Source organism: Papio anubis, chromosome 6, assembly GCF_008728515.1.
Source record: "Papio anubis isolate 15944 chromosome 6, Panubis1.0, whole genome shotgun sequence".
Lineage (NCBI taxonomy): Eukaryota > Metazoa > Chordata > Mammalia > Primates > Cercopithecidae > Papio > Papio anubis.
Window position 1 is genome coordinate 45820492 of NC_044981.1, and position 13991 is coordinate 45834482.

At 38.3% G+C, this 13991-nt stretch overlaps 1 protein-coding gene across 2 annotated transcripts in view; it reads left to right on the forward strand.

Annotated features, from left to right (window-relative positions):
* The window catches only part of CD2AP (CD2 associated protein), a 153003-nt gene that overhangs the window by 29805 nt on the left and 109207 nt on the right, over positions 1 to 13991 (forward strand). Inside the window, exon 2 of one of the 2 annotated variants that reach the window (XM_021937354.2) lies at positions 1462 to 1543. The exons of the other annotated variant lie outside the window; for it this stretch is intronic. Within the exon in view, the coding sequence (XP_021793046.1) occupies positions 1462 to 1543 (82 nt within the window). The remainder of the gene's footprint in view (positions 1 to 1461; positions 1544 to 13991) is intronic. 2 annotated transcript variants of the gene reach the window in all.

Consider the following 13991-nt stretch of genomic DNA (forward strand, 5'->3'; position numbering starts at 1 on the left):
AGTATTTTATTGAGGATTTTCGCATCGATGTTCATCAGGGATATTGGTCTAAAATTCTCTTTTTTTGTTGTATCTCTGTCAGGCTTTGGTATCAGGGTGATGTTGGCCTCATAAAATGAGTTAGGGAGAATTCCCTCTTCTGGAATAGTTTCAGAAGGAATTCTGAAGAATTCTGAAGAATTCTGGAATAGTTTCAGAAGGAATGGTACCAATTCCTCCTTGTACCTCTGGTGGAATTCGGCTGTGAATCCGTCTGGTCTTGGACCTTTTTTGGTTGGTAGGCTATTAACTGTTGCCTCAATTTCAGAGCCTGCTATTGGTCTATTCAGGGATTCAACTTCTTCCTGGTTTAGTCTTGGGAGAGTGTAAGTGTCCAGAAAATTATCCATTTCTTCTAGGTTTTCTAGTTTATTTGCGTAGAGGTGTTTATAGTATTCTCTGATGGTAGTTTGTATTTCTGTGGGGTCGGTGGTGATATCCCCTTTATCATTTTTTATTGCGTCTATTTGATTCTTCTCTCTTTTCTTCTTTATTAGTCTTGCTAGCGGTCTATCAATTTTGTTGATCTTTTCAAAAAACCAGCTCCTGGATTCATTGATTTTTTTGGAGGGTTTTTTGTGTCTCTATCTCCTTCAGTTCTGCTCTGATCTTAGTTATTTCTTGCCTTCTACTAGCCTTTGAATGTGTTTGCTCTTGCTCCTCTAGTTCTTTTAATTGTGATGTTAGGGTGTCAATTTTAGATCTTTCCTGCTTTCTCTTGTGGGCGTTTAGTGCTATAAATTTCCCACTACACACTGCTTTAAATGTGTCCCAGAGATTCTGGTATGTTGTATCTTTGTTCTCATTGGTTTCAAAGAACATCTTTATTTCTGCCTTCATTTCGTTATGTACCCAGTAGTCATTCAGGAGCAGGTTGTTCAGTTTCCATGTAGTTGAGCGGTTTTGATTGAGTTTCTTAGTCCTGAGTTCTAGTTTGATTGCACTGTGGTCTGAGAGACAGTTTGTTATAATTTCTGTTCTTGTACATTTGCTGAGGAGTGCTTTACTTCCAACTATGTGGTCAATTTTGGAATAAGTACGATGTGGTGCTGAGGAGAATGTATGTTCTGTTGATTTGGGGTGGAGAGTTCTGTAGATGTCTATGTCTATTAGGTCTGCTTGATGCAGAGTTGAGTTGAATTCCTGGATATCCTTGTTAACTTTCTTTCTGTCTCATTGATCTGTCTAATGTTGACAGTGGGGTATTAAAGTCTCCCATTATTATTGTATGGGAGTCTAAGTCTCTTTGTAAGTCTCTAAGGACTTGCTTTATGAATCTGGGTGCACCTGTATTGGGTGCATATAATACCTAATACAGTGTAAATGTTATGTAAATAGTTGTTATGCAGTGTCACAATTGGTGAGTCCACAGTTGTGGAGCCTGCGGATGTGGAGGGCCAACTGTATTTTATTCTGCTACAGGGGTGCCTTGGAGATACTGCAGGTTCAGTTCCAGACCACCGCAATAGACCAAATGTCACAATACAGCAGATATCTCAGTAAAGTGAGTCACATGAATGTTTTGATTTCCCAGTGATGTAAAAGTTATGTTTACATTATACTGTATTAAGAGTTCAATCGTATTATATAAAAAAAAGCAATGTGGATACATTAATTTTAAAATATTGCTAAAGATTGCTAACGATCATCTGAGCCTTCAGTGAGTCACCATCTTTTTGCTGGTGTAGGATCTTGCCTTGATGTTGATGGCCGTTGACTTAGTGGTTGCTGAAGGCTGAGGTGGCTGTGGCAGTTTCTTAAGATGAGACAACAATGAAGTTTGCTGCATCAGTTTGCTCATTTAGTGAAAGATTTCCCTGTAGCATGTGACACTGTTTGATAGCATTTTACTCACAGTAGATCTTTCAAAATTGTAGTCCTTTCAAACCCTCCTTCTGCTTTGTCAACTAAGTTTATGTAATATTTTGAATCCTTCATTGTCATTTCAACAGTATTCACAGTGTCTTCACCAGGAGTAGATTCCAGCTCAAGAAGCCACTTTCTTTGCTCGTCCATAGGAAGCAACTCCTCATCTGTTCAAATTTTATCGCAAGGTTGCAGTAATTCAGTCACATCTTATGCTTCACTTCTAATTCTAGTTCTCTATTTTCACCACATATACAGTTACTTCCCCCACTTAGTCTTGAAGCCTTCAAAGTCATCCTTTAGGGTTGTGATCTGTTTCTTCCAAACTCCCATTAATGTTGATATTTTTACTTCCTCTCATGAATCACAAATGTTAATGGCATCTAGAATGGTGACTCTAGAAACCTTTCCAGAAGGTTTTCAATTTACTTTGTCCAGATTGAGCAGAAAAATCACTATCTATGGCAGCAATAGCCTTACAAAATGTGGGCTGGAGTTTAGTGGGGTGATCTTGGCTCACTGCAACCTCCGCCTTTCAGGTTCAAGCGATTCTCCTCGCCTCCCCAGTAGCTGGGATTACAGGCTCCCACCACCACGCCCAGCTAATTGTATTTTTAGTAGAGACGGGCTTTCACTATGTTGGCCAGACTGGTCTCAAACTCGTGACCTTGTGATCTGCCTGCCTTGGCCTCCCAAAGTGTGGGGATTACAGGTGTGAGCCACCGCGCCTGGCCGAAATGTATTTCTTAAATAAGAATACTTGAAAGTTGAAATACTCTTTGATCAATGGGCTGCAAAATGGATATTATGTTAGCAGACATGAAAACAACATTCATCTTCTTGTACCTTCCAACAGAACTCTTGGTTGATCAGATGCATCATCAATATGCATTAGTATTTTGAAAAGAATCTTTCTGCAGTAGGTCTCAACAGTGGGCTTATAGTACTCAATAAACCATGCTGTAAATAGATGTGCTGTCATCTAGGCTTTGGTTTTCCATTTATAGAGCATAGGCAGAATAGATGTAGCATAATCCTTTTTTTTTTTTTTTTTGAGATGGAGTCTTGCTCTGTCGCCCAGGCTAGAGTGCAGTGGCGCGATCTCGGCTCACTGCAAGTTCTGCCTCCCGGGTTCACGCTATTCTCCTGCCTCAGCCTCCCGAGTAGCTGGGACTACAGGCGCCTGCCACCACGCCCGGCTAATTTTTTGTATTTTTAGTAGAGACAGAGTTTCACCATGTTAAATAGGATGGTCTTGATCTCCTGACGTCGTGATCCGCCTGCCTCGGCCTCCCAAAATGCTGGGATTACAGACATGAGCCACGGCGCCCAGCCGATGTAGCGCAATTCTTAAGGACCCTTGGATTCTCAGAATGGTGAATAAGCAATGACTTCCACTTGACGTACCAGCTGCATTAGCCCCTAGCAAGAGAGTGAGCCTGTCCTTTGAAGCTTTGAAGCTAGGCTTTGACTTCTTTCTACTTACGAAAGTCCTAGGTGGCACCTTTTTCCAATGGAAGTTTTCATCTCCATTGAAAATCCATTTAGCATAGCCACCTTCATCAGTGATCTTAGCTAGATCTTCTGGTTAACTTGCTGCAGCTTCTCTGTCAGCACTAGGTGCTTCATCTTGCACTTTTATGTTATAGAAATGACTTCTTTCCTTGAACCTCATGAACCATCCTCTGTTAGCTTCAAACTTTTCTTCTGCAACTTCCTGACCTCTCTGTATTCGGTGAGTTGAAGAGAATTAGGGGCTTGCTCTAGATTAGGCTTTAGCTTAAGGAAAAGTTGTGGCTGGTTTGATCTTCGATCTGATGACTCAAACTTTTTTTTTTTTTTTTTTGAGACAGAGTCTCGCTCTGTTGCCGAGGGTGGAGTGCAATGACGCGATCTTGGCTCACTGCAGCCTCTGCCTCCCAGGTTCAAGTGATTCTCCTGCCCAGTCTCCTGAGTAGCTGGGATTACAGGCGCCTGCCACCATGCCCAGCTAATTTCTGTATTCGTACTAGAGATGGGGTTTCACCGTGTTGGCCAGGCTGGTCTTGAACTCCTGACCTCAGGTGATCCTCTTGCCTCGGCCTCCCAGAGTGCTGGGATTACAGGTGTGAGCCTGGCCTCAAACTTCCTTCATATCAACAATAAGACTTTTACTTTCTTATCATTCATGTGTTCACTGGAGTAGCACTTTTAATTTCCTTCAAGAACTTTGTCTTTGTATTTGCAACTTGGCTGTTAGTTGCAGGAGCCTAGCTTTTAGCCTATCTCAGCTTTCAACATTACTTCCTCACTAAACTTAGTCATTTCTAGCTTTTGATTTAACTCAGAGATGTGTGATTCTTCCTTTCACTTGAATACTAGAGGTTGTTGTAGGGTTATTCCTTAGTCTGATTTCAGTATTATTGTGTCTCAGAGAATAGGGAGCCCTGAGGAGCGGGAAAGGGTAGGAAATGACCAGTTGGTGGAACAGTTAGAAGACACACAGTATTTATTAAATTTACTGTCTTATAAGGACACAGTTTGAGGTACCTCAAGACAATTAAAATGGTAACACTAAAGATCACTAATCACAGATTATCATAACAGACACAATGAAGAAGTTTGAAATATTGCAAGAATGACGAAAAGGTAATACAGAGACACAAAAGGAGCACATGCTGTTGGAAAAATGGCATTGATGGGCTTGCTTGACACAGCGTTGCACAGACCTTCAATTTGTTTAAAAAAATTCAGTTATCTGTGATGTGCAGTAAAGCTAAGTGGAGTAAAACGAGGTATGCCTGTAACTGTTTTCAGAGGTGAAGTAACTGCGCTTTAACTATATTTTATCTCTTGAAACAACTGAGAGCAGCTATAGTAGGGAATTGAATATTTGGAGCAAGGTCACTTTGTTTTTTTTTTTTTTTTATGAATTTACTTCTTTTTTTGATCTATAATAGATCGTCATGCAGATACCATGGAAACTGAAGTCAGAATAACTGGATTTAAATGCAGTCAAGTTCCAGCTTTGCCCTTTGCTGGCAGTATGGTATTAGACAAATCACATAATTTCCCTGTTTTCTCCACTTTAAAGTGGTATTTTGACGGACTACAGTAAGATGGGCTCTAATATATATATATATTTTTTGAAAGAAAAGTGGCTTTTTAGAGAAAATTTGTTGCAGTTATGGAACACTGATTTCAAAAATAAGTTGAAAGTTAAATACAAAGTATTTATATAGCTGTCTTGAGTGTGTGCTAATGTATATTTCTACTATTAGGAATGATTTATCATGGGACTCCATTTTGAAATACATTTTTCTTTCCTGTTTCAGTATAACTAATACTAGAAGTTAAATTTAATGAAATGCCTGCTAGCAGAGTATATAGTTTATGAGTATGGTAGGTAATAGAGAAAAGTTTAATCTGGGATTAAAAATTAACCACAGGTTACTAGATTATAGTCAGAGACAGCAGTATGAATTTATGTTTAGTTAAAACATGTGCAGGTAGATACAGGAATAGTTTTGTGTATATATGTGTGTGTGTTTATATATGTGGGTTAGCGTGCACACACAAATATTTGTATTCCTCAGCTCATATTGCTCAGAGGGCCTAGAAGCAGTACCTCAGTAGCCGTGAGTACATCCAGTGCCCAGATCTTGATTTCCAAATACTACTCTCTGATAAAAGGAAGGACTCCTTGGAGAAATGACTGATTCTAGTGTTTGGGGTAATGAAGATACAAGATAAGCCTGGAGCATGTTGTGGTGGCAGAAAATTAAGTGGTTAAAAAAACAGAAGGTGGGCCTATGTCAAAGCAACTTAGAACCCAACCTGAAGGAGCTCCCAATATCTAGAGCTGGAACAGTTTGAGCAGCACAATAATGTAGTGTTTGATTATTATGTAAAATAGAGCATAAGTATACATCAGTCCATACTGATATAAATAAATGGTTGAATAAACAGGGGAGAAAGGATAAATCGAAACAAAAATTCCAAGTGATAATTCTAAATACTTATTTCCTTTTCCGCACACCCCCTGTCTCCCTTCCAAAAGCTTTCCTCGGGTGTGGAATAGACTAAAGAATAGATAGAGCCAGGCGTGGTGGCTCATGCCTGTAATCCCAGCAGTTTGGGAGGCTGAGGTGGGCGGATTACGAGGTCAAGAGATCGAGACCACCCTGGCCAGCATGGTGAAACCCTGTCTCTACTAAAAATACAAAAATTAGCTGGGCATCGTGGCACGCACCTGTAGTCCTAGCTACTCAGGAGGCTGAGGCAGGAGAATTGCTTGAACCGGGGAGGTGGAGGTTGCAATGAGCTGAGATAGTGCCCCTGCACTCCAGCCAGGTGACAGAGTGAGACTGTGTCTCCAAAAAAATAAAATAAAATAAATAAATAAATATATAAAATAAAAGGAATAGATGGATAGGGAAAAATAGTAGCTTAGTAGCTTTATAATGGAGAAACTTTGCAAGTACTGCCTTTACCAAGTGATCCAGGTTAATGTCACCAGTGATAGGTTATATTGATAGCATGTATTCCCTTCACCTCTGTGATATTCTTCCCCCAAGTCCATGAGCCTGGTTGGGGAAAACCTCAGACAAACTAAATTGAGAGACATTCTACAAAATACCTGACCAGTACTCTTCAAAAATGTCAAGGTCATGAAAAACAAGGAAAGCCTGAGAAACTGACATTGACCAGAAGAGGCAAAGGAGACATAATGACCAAATACATTGTGGTTTCCTGGATCGGATTCTGAAACAGAAAAAGGACATTAGTGGAAAAATTGATTAAATCCACATACAGTCAGTAGTTTAATAATAATGTACCAGTGTTAATTTCTCAATTTTGAAGTGGAATGTGGTTATACGTGCTGTTAACATTAGGTAAAACTGAATTAAGACTGTGGGAACTTTCTACTACCTTTGTAACTCTTCTGTAAATCTTTTTATTCCGAAGCAAAACTTTTATTAAAAAAAAAAAATTACTCATAGGTGATCAACAACAATGGATAATACACAAATTAATAAGGTAGTTTTTCAGATGTTTATGTTAAAATTCAGGGGAAAGCTGTAATTTAAAATTCACTGTCCATTGAAAATAAACTTCCTATTGGGACATTAAGGTGCATGTTCATCCTGGCTAACTCAGTGAAACCTCGTCTCTACTAAAAATACAGAAAATTAGCCAGGAGTGGTGGCATGGGAGTGGTGACTCCCAGGTCCCAGCCATCTGGGAGACTGAGGCAGGAGAATCGCTTGAACGTGGGAGGCGGAGGTTGCAGTGAGCCGAGATCGCACCACTGCACTCCAGCCTGGGTTGCAGAACAAGACTCCGTCTCAAAAACACACACACACCCAAAGGTGCATGTTATTTTGTAAATCTGTGAGTATGGAGTGTGGATGGTGGAACTAGGCTTCTTGTAAAAAACTCATGTCCCTATTACTATTTCAGATAGCTATACTGAAGAACCATGGTAGTCAAATTGGGCTGGAAGATGAACAGAAATGCCAAATTGTCTTTGTGGCTTATTATGAAAAACTTTAGACACCGTATGTTTGTTTTGTGACAAACTTATGCCCATTTCATTGTCCCTTTGCAATGTGTTTGTCTTCCAGTTTTAAAAGTATTTTACAAAGGATATTGAACACAAGGATCTATGAACTTAATGTACAGAATATTATCATTTTGCCATCTTGCTTCGGTGTTACTTTGTAATAAAGAGAACGTTACAGATGAAGTTGAGTTCTCATCATCTCCTTCTCATTTCTCTTCCTTTGCAGGACCACCTGTGTTTTTAAGCTGTATGTATCCTTTAGTCCATAGTTTTACACCTATTTGCCTGTGCATAAACAAATAGTATTTTGTGTGATTTAGACATTTACATAATTGTATCACATTGCACCTTTTCTTTATATTTAAGGTGAGATTTCAACATGGATACATAGTATAGTTGCATCTGTTACAAATGGGTTTTATAACACTAGTTAGCTTATAGGTAATTAGTAGAGAGAATGATGTCAGGACAATGAGAAAGTGTGTTCGTTTATTTTCTAGGTAAGAAGAGCTGTAATAAAGATAGTAGGATTATGATTTCAGCAAGAAAAGGGAAGCAGCTTGGAGTTTTGTATCTTAATACTTTTTTTTTTTTAAAAAGTAACCATCTGTATCTTTAAGGATATCTTCCTCAAAGTTTATAGTTCTGGCATTGAAGGCTCTTAAATCCTGGTGCTCACCTTCACTGTCTCAGCATCCATAAGCCAGCCAACATTCCTACTTAATTGTTTTTTGTTTTACATTTTTAATAGCTACTGAGGAATTCTTCAGTCATGACTGCTTGGTCAGTTATTGCCTATCTTTGTAGGTTCTAGTTATTATTTGTTTTCGTTTATAGTGTTGAGTTCCCAAAGTTGCATAGGTTTAGAGTGGTCTGCAAACTCTGTTTTTTATATAGTCACTGGTATTTTTAGTGTTTGATTCTGAAGTTTTCACATAATAAGTGGTATTTTAGTTGTTTTTTTTTTCTCCCAAAATGTAAGGTGTTTAAGACTGTCCATACAGTATTACAGGGGAGACCCCTTTACTACCAGTTACTTTCTAATCTCTGCATAGTATTCCATTGTCTGGCTAAGTATTACATAATTTTTGGATATTTAGTACTGTTTTTCAATTTTTAGCTATTAAGAAATTTTTAGCTATTAGAACTTCAGTAAACATCTTTTTTGGGGTATGTGTATAACTGAAGATATGCTGACTCCTAGGGTATGCACATGTTCAACTATACTAGATGTTTTTGGATTTCTCTCTGAGGTAATTATACCAATTTAAAAACATCTGATACCATAAAACTGTAAAAAATTTTTTTTTTGGCGGGCGGGGCAACCTTACAGAGGTACAGTAGTATCCACCATGTTGTACTGTTTCATTTTCATGATTACTAGTGAAGCTAGGCATCTTTTCACATTTCATTTCCTTGTGTACAGCTTGTTCAGATATTTCTTCTATTTTTACTTTGAGTTCTTGTTCATATTCTAGTTAATTTCTAGTAGTTCTCTATGTATTCTAACCGCTAGACTTTTGTCTTCTTTCTGCTTCTGTGTCTTTTATTCCTCATAAATGCTTTCTGTGACTTGTCTAAGTATAAACAACTTTACTATTAGTTGTAAAATTTTTATTTTTAGTATGTCATTAATCTTTTTTGTGTTTAGTATGATTAAATGTTTTTCACTTGGAAAGATAATGAATAGTCTACTTCGTTGATTTATTTTTTTAAGTCATTTTATTTTTATTTTGTAGCTACAAATCATAAACTATATCTTATTAATTTGTTATGTTTAAGAAGTAAGCTAAAATTGAGGAGAAACCAGGCTAACTTAGCGGATGTTACTACATTCTTAACTTCAATGTTTTAGACTAAAGTAGAGAATAAAGATTTATTTGTGGGTGTAACTTTGATTCAGTATCAATGTCTTAGCTGGTTCATATTTGGCACTTGGTCATTGGAGTTGCTACTTTGTAATTGAGATAAAACATATTCCAGTAAACAAATGCTTAGCAGTTGACTATGACATACTTTGGGGTGTGGTGGGAAGAATCTTTCCCACAATTTATTGGGGGAAATACCAGTGTAAAAGAGGATAAATTGTAATGCCTTACATGACTGAATGACAGACATGTGATAAGATGATAGGTGCTACAGAATCTTTGAAAAAACATCTTTCAGAAAGGGGATTAAAAGTAAAATTAGGCTGGGTGCAGTGGCTCACACCTGTAATCCCAGCCCTTTGGGAGGCTGAGGCAGGTGGATCACCTGAGGTCAGGAGTTGGTGACCAGCATGGCCAACATGGTGAAACCCAGTCTCTACTCAAAATACAAAAATTAGCCGGGCATGATGGCACGCACCTGTAATCCCAGCTACTGGGGAGGCTGAGGCAGGAGAATCACTTGAACCCAGGAGGCGGAGGTTGCAGTGAGCCAAGATCATACCACTGTACTCCTGGGTGACAGAGTGAGACTCTGTCTTAAAAAAAAAAAAAGAAAAAAGTAAAACTTAATTGGTCCTTAAGGTAGACGGTTAGAGTACTGAGTGCATTGTAGGTCTGGCAAAGGTATTAGATAATTTATGGTAAAAAGATAATTAGGCAAACTACTTTGGCTGAATGAAAGTTTTCGTATGGGGGAGTAATGGGATTTAAGACTAAAACCTTGGGTAGGGGATACAGTATATTTTGAAGATTGCTTAAAGATATTTAAAATTATTTAATAAATCTGAATGAGAAGGAAAGGTTTTCCAGAAAAGAGAGTTGGGGCTATGAAGTATAATAGAGATCAGAGCGCTACATTGAGAGTGGAAATGAAGGGATAGATAATGGGCTAATAACACTTTATGTCTGTGTGAATACTTTGCGTGTTCACATATGTTACTTCACTTTATTCTCATGTCTTTGAAAATTAGGTGTAGGGAATGGTCATTTTTACCCAAAGTCTCGCTGGTAATATGGGCTAAAGACTTGATAGTAGTTAACTCTATGACAGGCCAATGTCAGGGCTCTTTTTAGATGAAAAAATGCATCTATGATATGTGCTGGTTATTAGAGAAATGTGATCATTCTGTAACATCCTGTGCTTTCGAGACTCTAAGGGCAAGTGATATAAATCCTAGTCATTGAAATTTTCCAGTAGCACCAGCATAGTTGAAAGATCTTAGCATTATAAAATTAAAAGTGTTTTTGATCACTTTTAGAATTGACTCTGGAAAAGGAAGAAAAAATCGAACTGTTTTCTCAAATTGCAATTTGATGGAAGTACATTTTTTTTTTTTTAAACTAAACAAATTTCAGAAGAAAGACATTTGACATAAGGGAATTTCAAAGACTAAAGATGGAATGCAAAATATGTGGAAAAAAAGTAAAAACACAGGTAATTAGAAAATGAAGCTGGGCTTGAAATGCATAGTTGTTTCTAGAAAACTTTGTAAAATGGATTTAATCATTGTGGTCTACCTCCATCTCTGGAAATTTTGCTGAAAACCAGTATTTTATTATACAGTTTAAGGAAATTAGGAAGTTCATTTTGTAAGACAGGATAGCTTACATTGGGGTACTAACATCAAAATCTTAGTGGTGGCATAGCACAGGGAAATACTACATCCTTTCATGCAGAGTTTGTTTGGTCCAGCTAGCCAGGTCTCTTGCTACTTTTCATGTGGCAGCACAACCGTCTGGGCTGTTTTAGTCTTGTGGCAAGCCCTTATCAATCCGTACTTTTGTAATTTTTGAGGACAGAGCAACAGAGCATAGAAAATCACGTTCCAGTTTTAAATGCTTCCCTGTGGAAGTGATACACATTACTTTTGCATTTCATTGGCCATAGCAATGATGTCGTCATGTGTACCATCAAAGGGGCAGAAAAATACGATCTTGCTATATACGCAAAAGGACAGTAAAACTAGAAACACTGGTGAGCATTAGTAATGCCTATCACACCAAGCGTATGTGTTGACTGGTACTCATGAAGTTGTTTTCATGATGTGCAATGGATGCTTTGTTTACTTGATTTTATAGCTTCTGGATTGAGAGAAGATCCTGAATTGGTTAGAATTGGGCCATAATACTGGAACAGAAAGTTAGAGGTGACACCAAATAAAATAAATTTTCCCATTTATATACTTCCCATTTTTTTTCAGTGCGAGTGACAAATGATGTTTTAGTTTGCTTATGAAAAGTTAGAAAACAGAAAGGACACTAGAGGCTGAGATTTTTAGTTTCAGAGTAATTGAGATGTAAATAGGAAAGTCATGGACAATTAACTGTTTTTCTTTATTAAAGTTAGATCATAGCCGCCTGTAATCCCAGCACTTTGGGAAGCTGAGGTGGGCAGATCACGAGGTCAGGAGATTGAGACCATCCTGGCTAACACGGTGAAACCCCGTCTGTACTAAAAATACAAAAAATTAGCCGGGCGTGGTGGTGGGCGCCTGTAGTCCCAGCTACTCAGGAGGCTGAGGCAGGAGAATGCTGTGAACACGGGAGGCGGAGCTTGCGTTGAGCCAAGATTGTGCCACTGCACTCCAGCCTGGGTGACAGAGCAAGACTCCGTCTCAAAAAAAAAAAAAGTTAGATCATAGCATATGATTCTACATTTAGTGCAGCACTTCAGTGTATATCAGTTCTGTAGTTTTTTATTTCTGCCAATATGAATTAGTTGCTAATAGTTGTCCCCTCCAAATCTCATGTTGAAATGTGATTCCTAATATGGGAGATGGGGCCTGGTGGGAGGTGAATAACCCATGGAGGTGGATCTGTCATGAATGATTTAGCACCACACCCTTGGTAATAAATGAATTCTCACCCAGTTCACTTGGGATCTGGTTATTTAAAAGAGTTTGGAACCTTCCTCCTCTTTCTCTTGTTCCTGCTCTCACTATGTGATGCACCTGCTCCCCTTTCTTCTTCTGCCGTGATTGGAAGCTTCCTCAGGCCATCACCAGGAAGAGATGTTGGAGCCATGCTTGTATAGCTTGCAGAACTGTGAGCCAATTAAACCTCTTTTTTTTTTTTTTTTTTTTTTTTTTTTGAGACAGTTTCTCACTCTGCCACCCAATCTGGAGTGCAGTGGTACAATCATGGCTCACTGCAGCATCGGTATTCTGGGCTCAAGTGATCCTCTCACCTCAGCCTGACAAGTAGCTGCGACTACAGGTGTGTGCCACCATGCCTGGCTAATGTTTTTTCTATTATTTGTGGAGATTGGGTTTGCCATGTTGCCCAGGCTGGTCTTGAACTCCTGGGCTCAGGTGATATGCCTGCCTTGATCTCCCAAAGTGCTGGGTTTGCAGGCGTGAGCTACCGCGCCTGGCCCTAAACCTTTTTTTAAAATAAATTACACAGCCTCAGATACTTCTTTATAGCAACACAGGAACAGACTGATAACAGTTGCCAAGTCTTCATGATATTTCTTTATCATCTTTTAGATCTTTTGGTGGATATAGACAATTTGGTGTATAGTTTAGGTATTTAGACTTTGGAGCCTGGCAGACTTGTGTCTCCCTGGGTAAGTTATTTAGTATTTATGAGATTTTTTACCACCACTTCTATCTGCTGAATAAAGGGATATTAATAGTATTTATCTTACAGTGTTATGAGTGTCCAATGAGATGATGCATTAAGCGTTTAATCTAGTAGACAGTGACTGGTCCAGAGTTAATTGCTTACTAAATTTAATGTGTTGTGATCAGCATTTTACATAAATAAGATGGAGTGGAATGAAGTTGAATAGAAAATGTCAGTTTATCCCCCTAGGTAGAATGGTTCAATATTGTTTTGTAAAACTTTTGTGTCAGGTGTTGTTGGGGGAGGTTCTGAGTGTGTGTCCTTAAGTGTGTTTATATGTGTATATATACTGGGGTTGTTACAAAGGTTTTCCCCCCGTTATTCTGAGGAAAATGGGAGACCTCAAAGAGAACAGTGAAATGATCAGATTTGAATTTTAAAAATCAGAATATTGAGTTATGATTTACAGAGTAAAATACACCCATTTTAAAGTGTATTTCTGTGAGTTTTGGCAAAGGTATATACCTGTGCAGCTAGCATAACATTAAGATATTGGAACATTCATTATCTGCAAAAACTTTTGTTCTATTGTATTTGTGCCTTGCGAGCTAGTGGCAACCACTGATAGACTTTTTGTCATTCTAGATTAGTTTTGCTTTTACAAGAATTTAGTGTAATTAATAACGATTGTCTTTTTTGTGTCTGCTCTCCTTTGCTGTGTATGATCTTTTAGAGATTCAGCCATGTGGAATGTAGCACTAGTTTCTTTTTATTGCTAAAAAGCATTCCATTTTATGTATACCACAGTGTTTATCCTCTTTTTACCTGTTGATGGATATTTAGATTGTTTTCCGTTTCTGGATATCATGGGTAAAGCTGTCATAAACATTGATATATGCCTCTTCGTGTGAACATATATTTTCATTTCTTTTGAGTAATACTTGGGAGTGGGATTGCTGGGATATATAAGAAACTGCAAAACTGTATTCTAAAGTGATTGTCCCATTTCACATTTCCATCAGCAATGTATGAATGTTCTAGTTGGT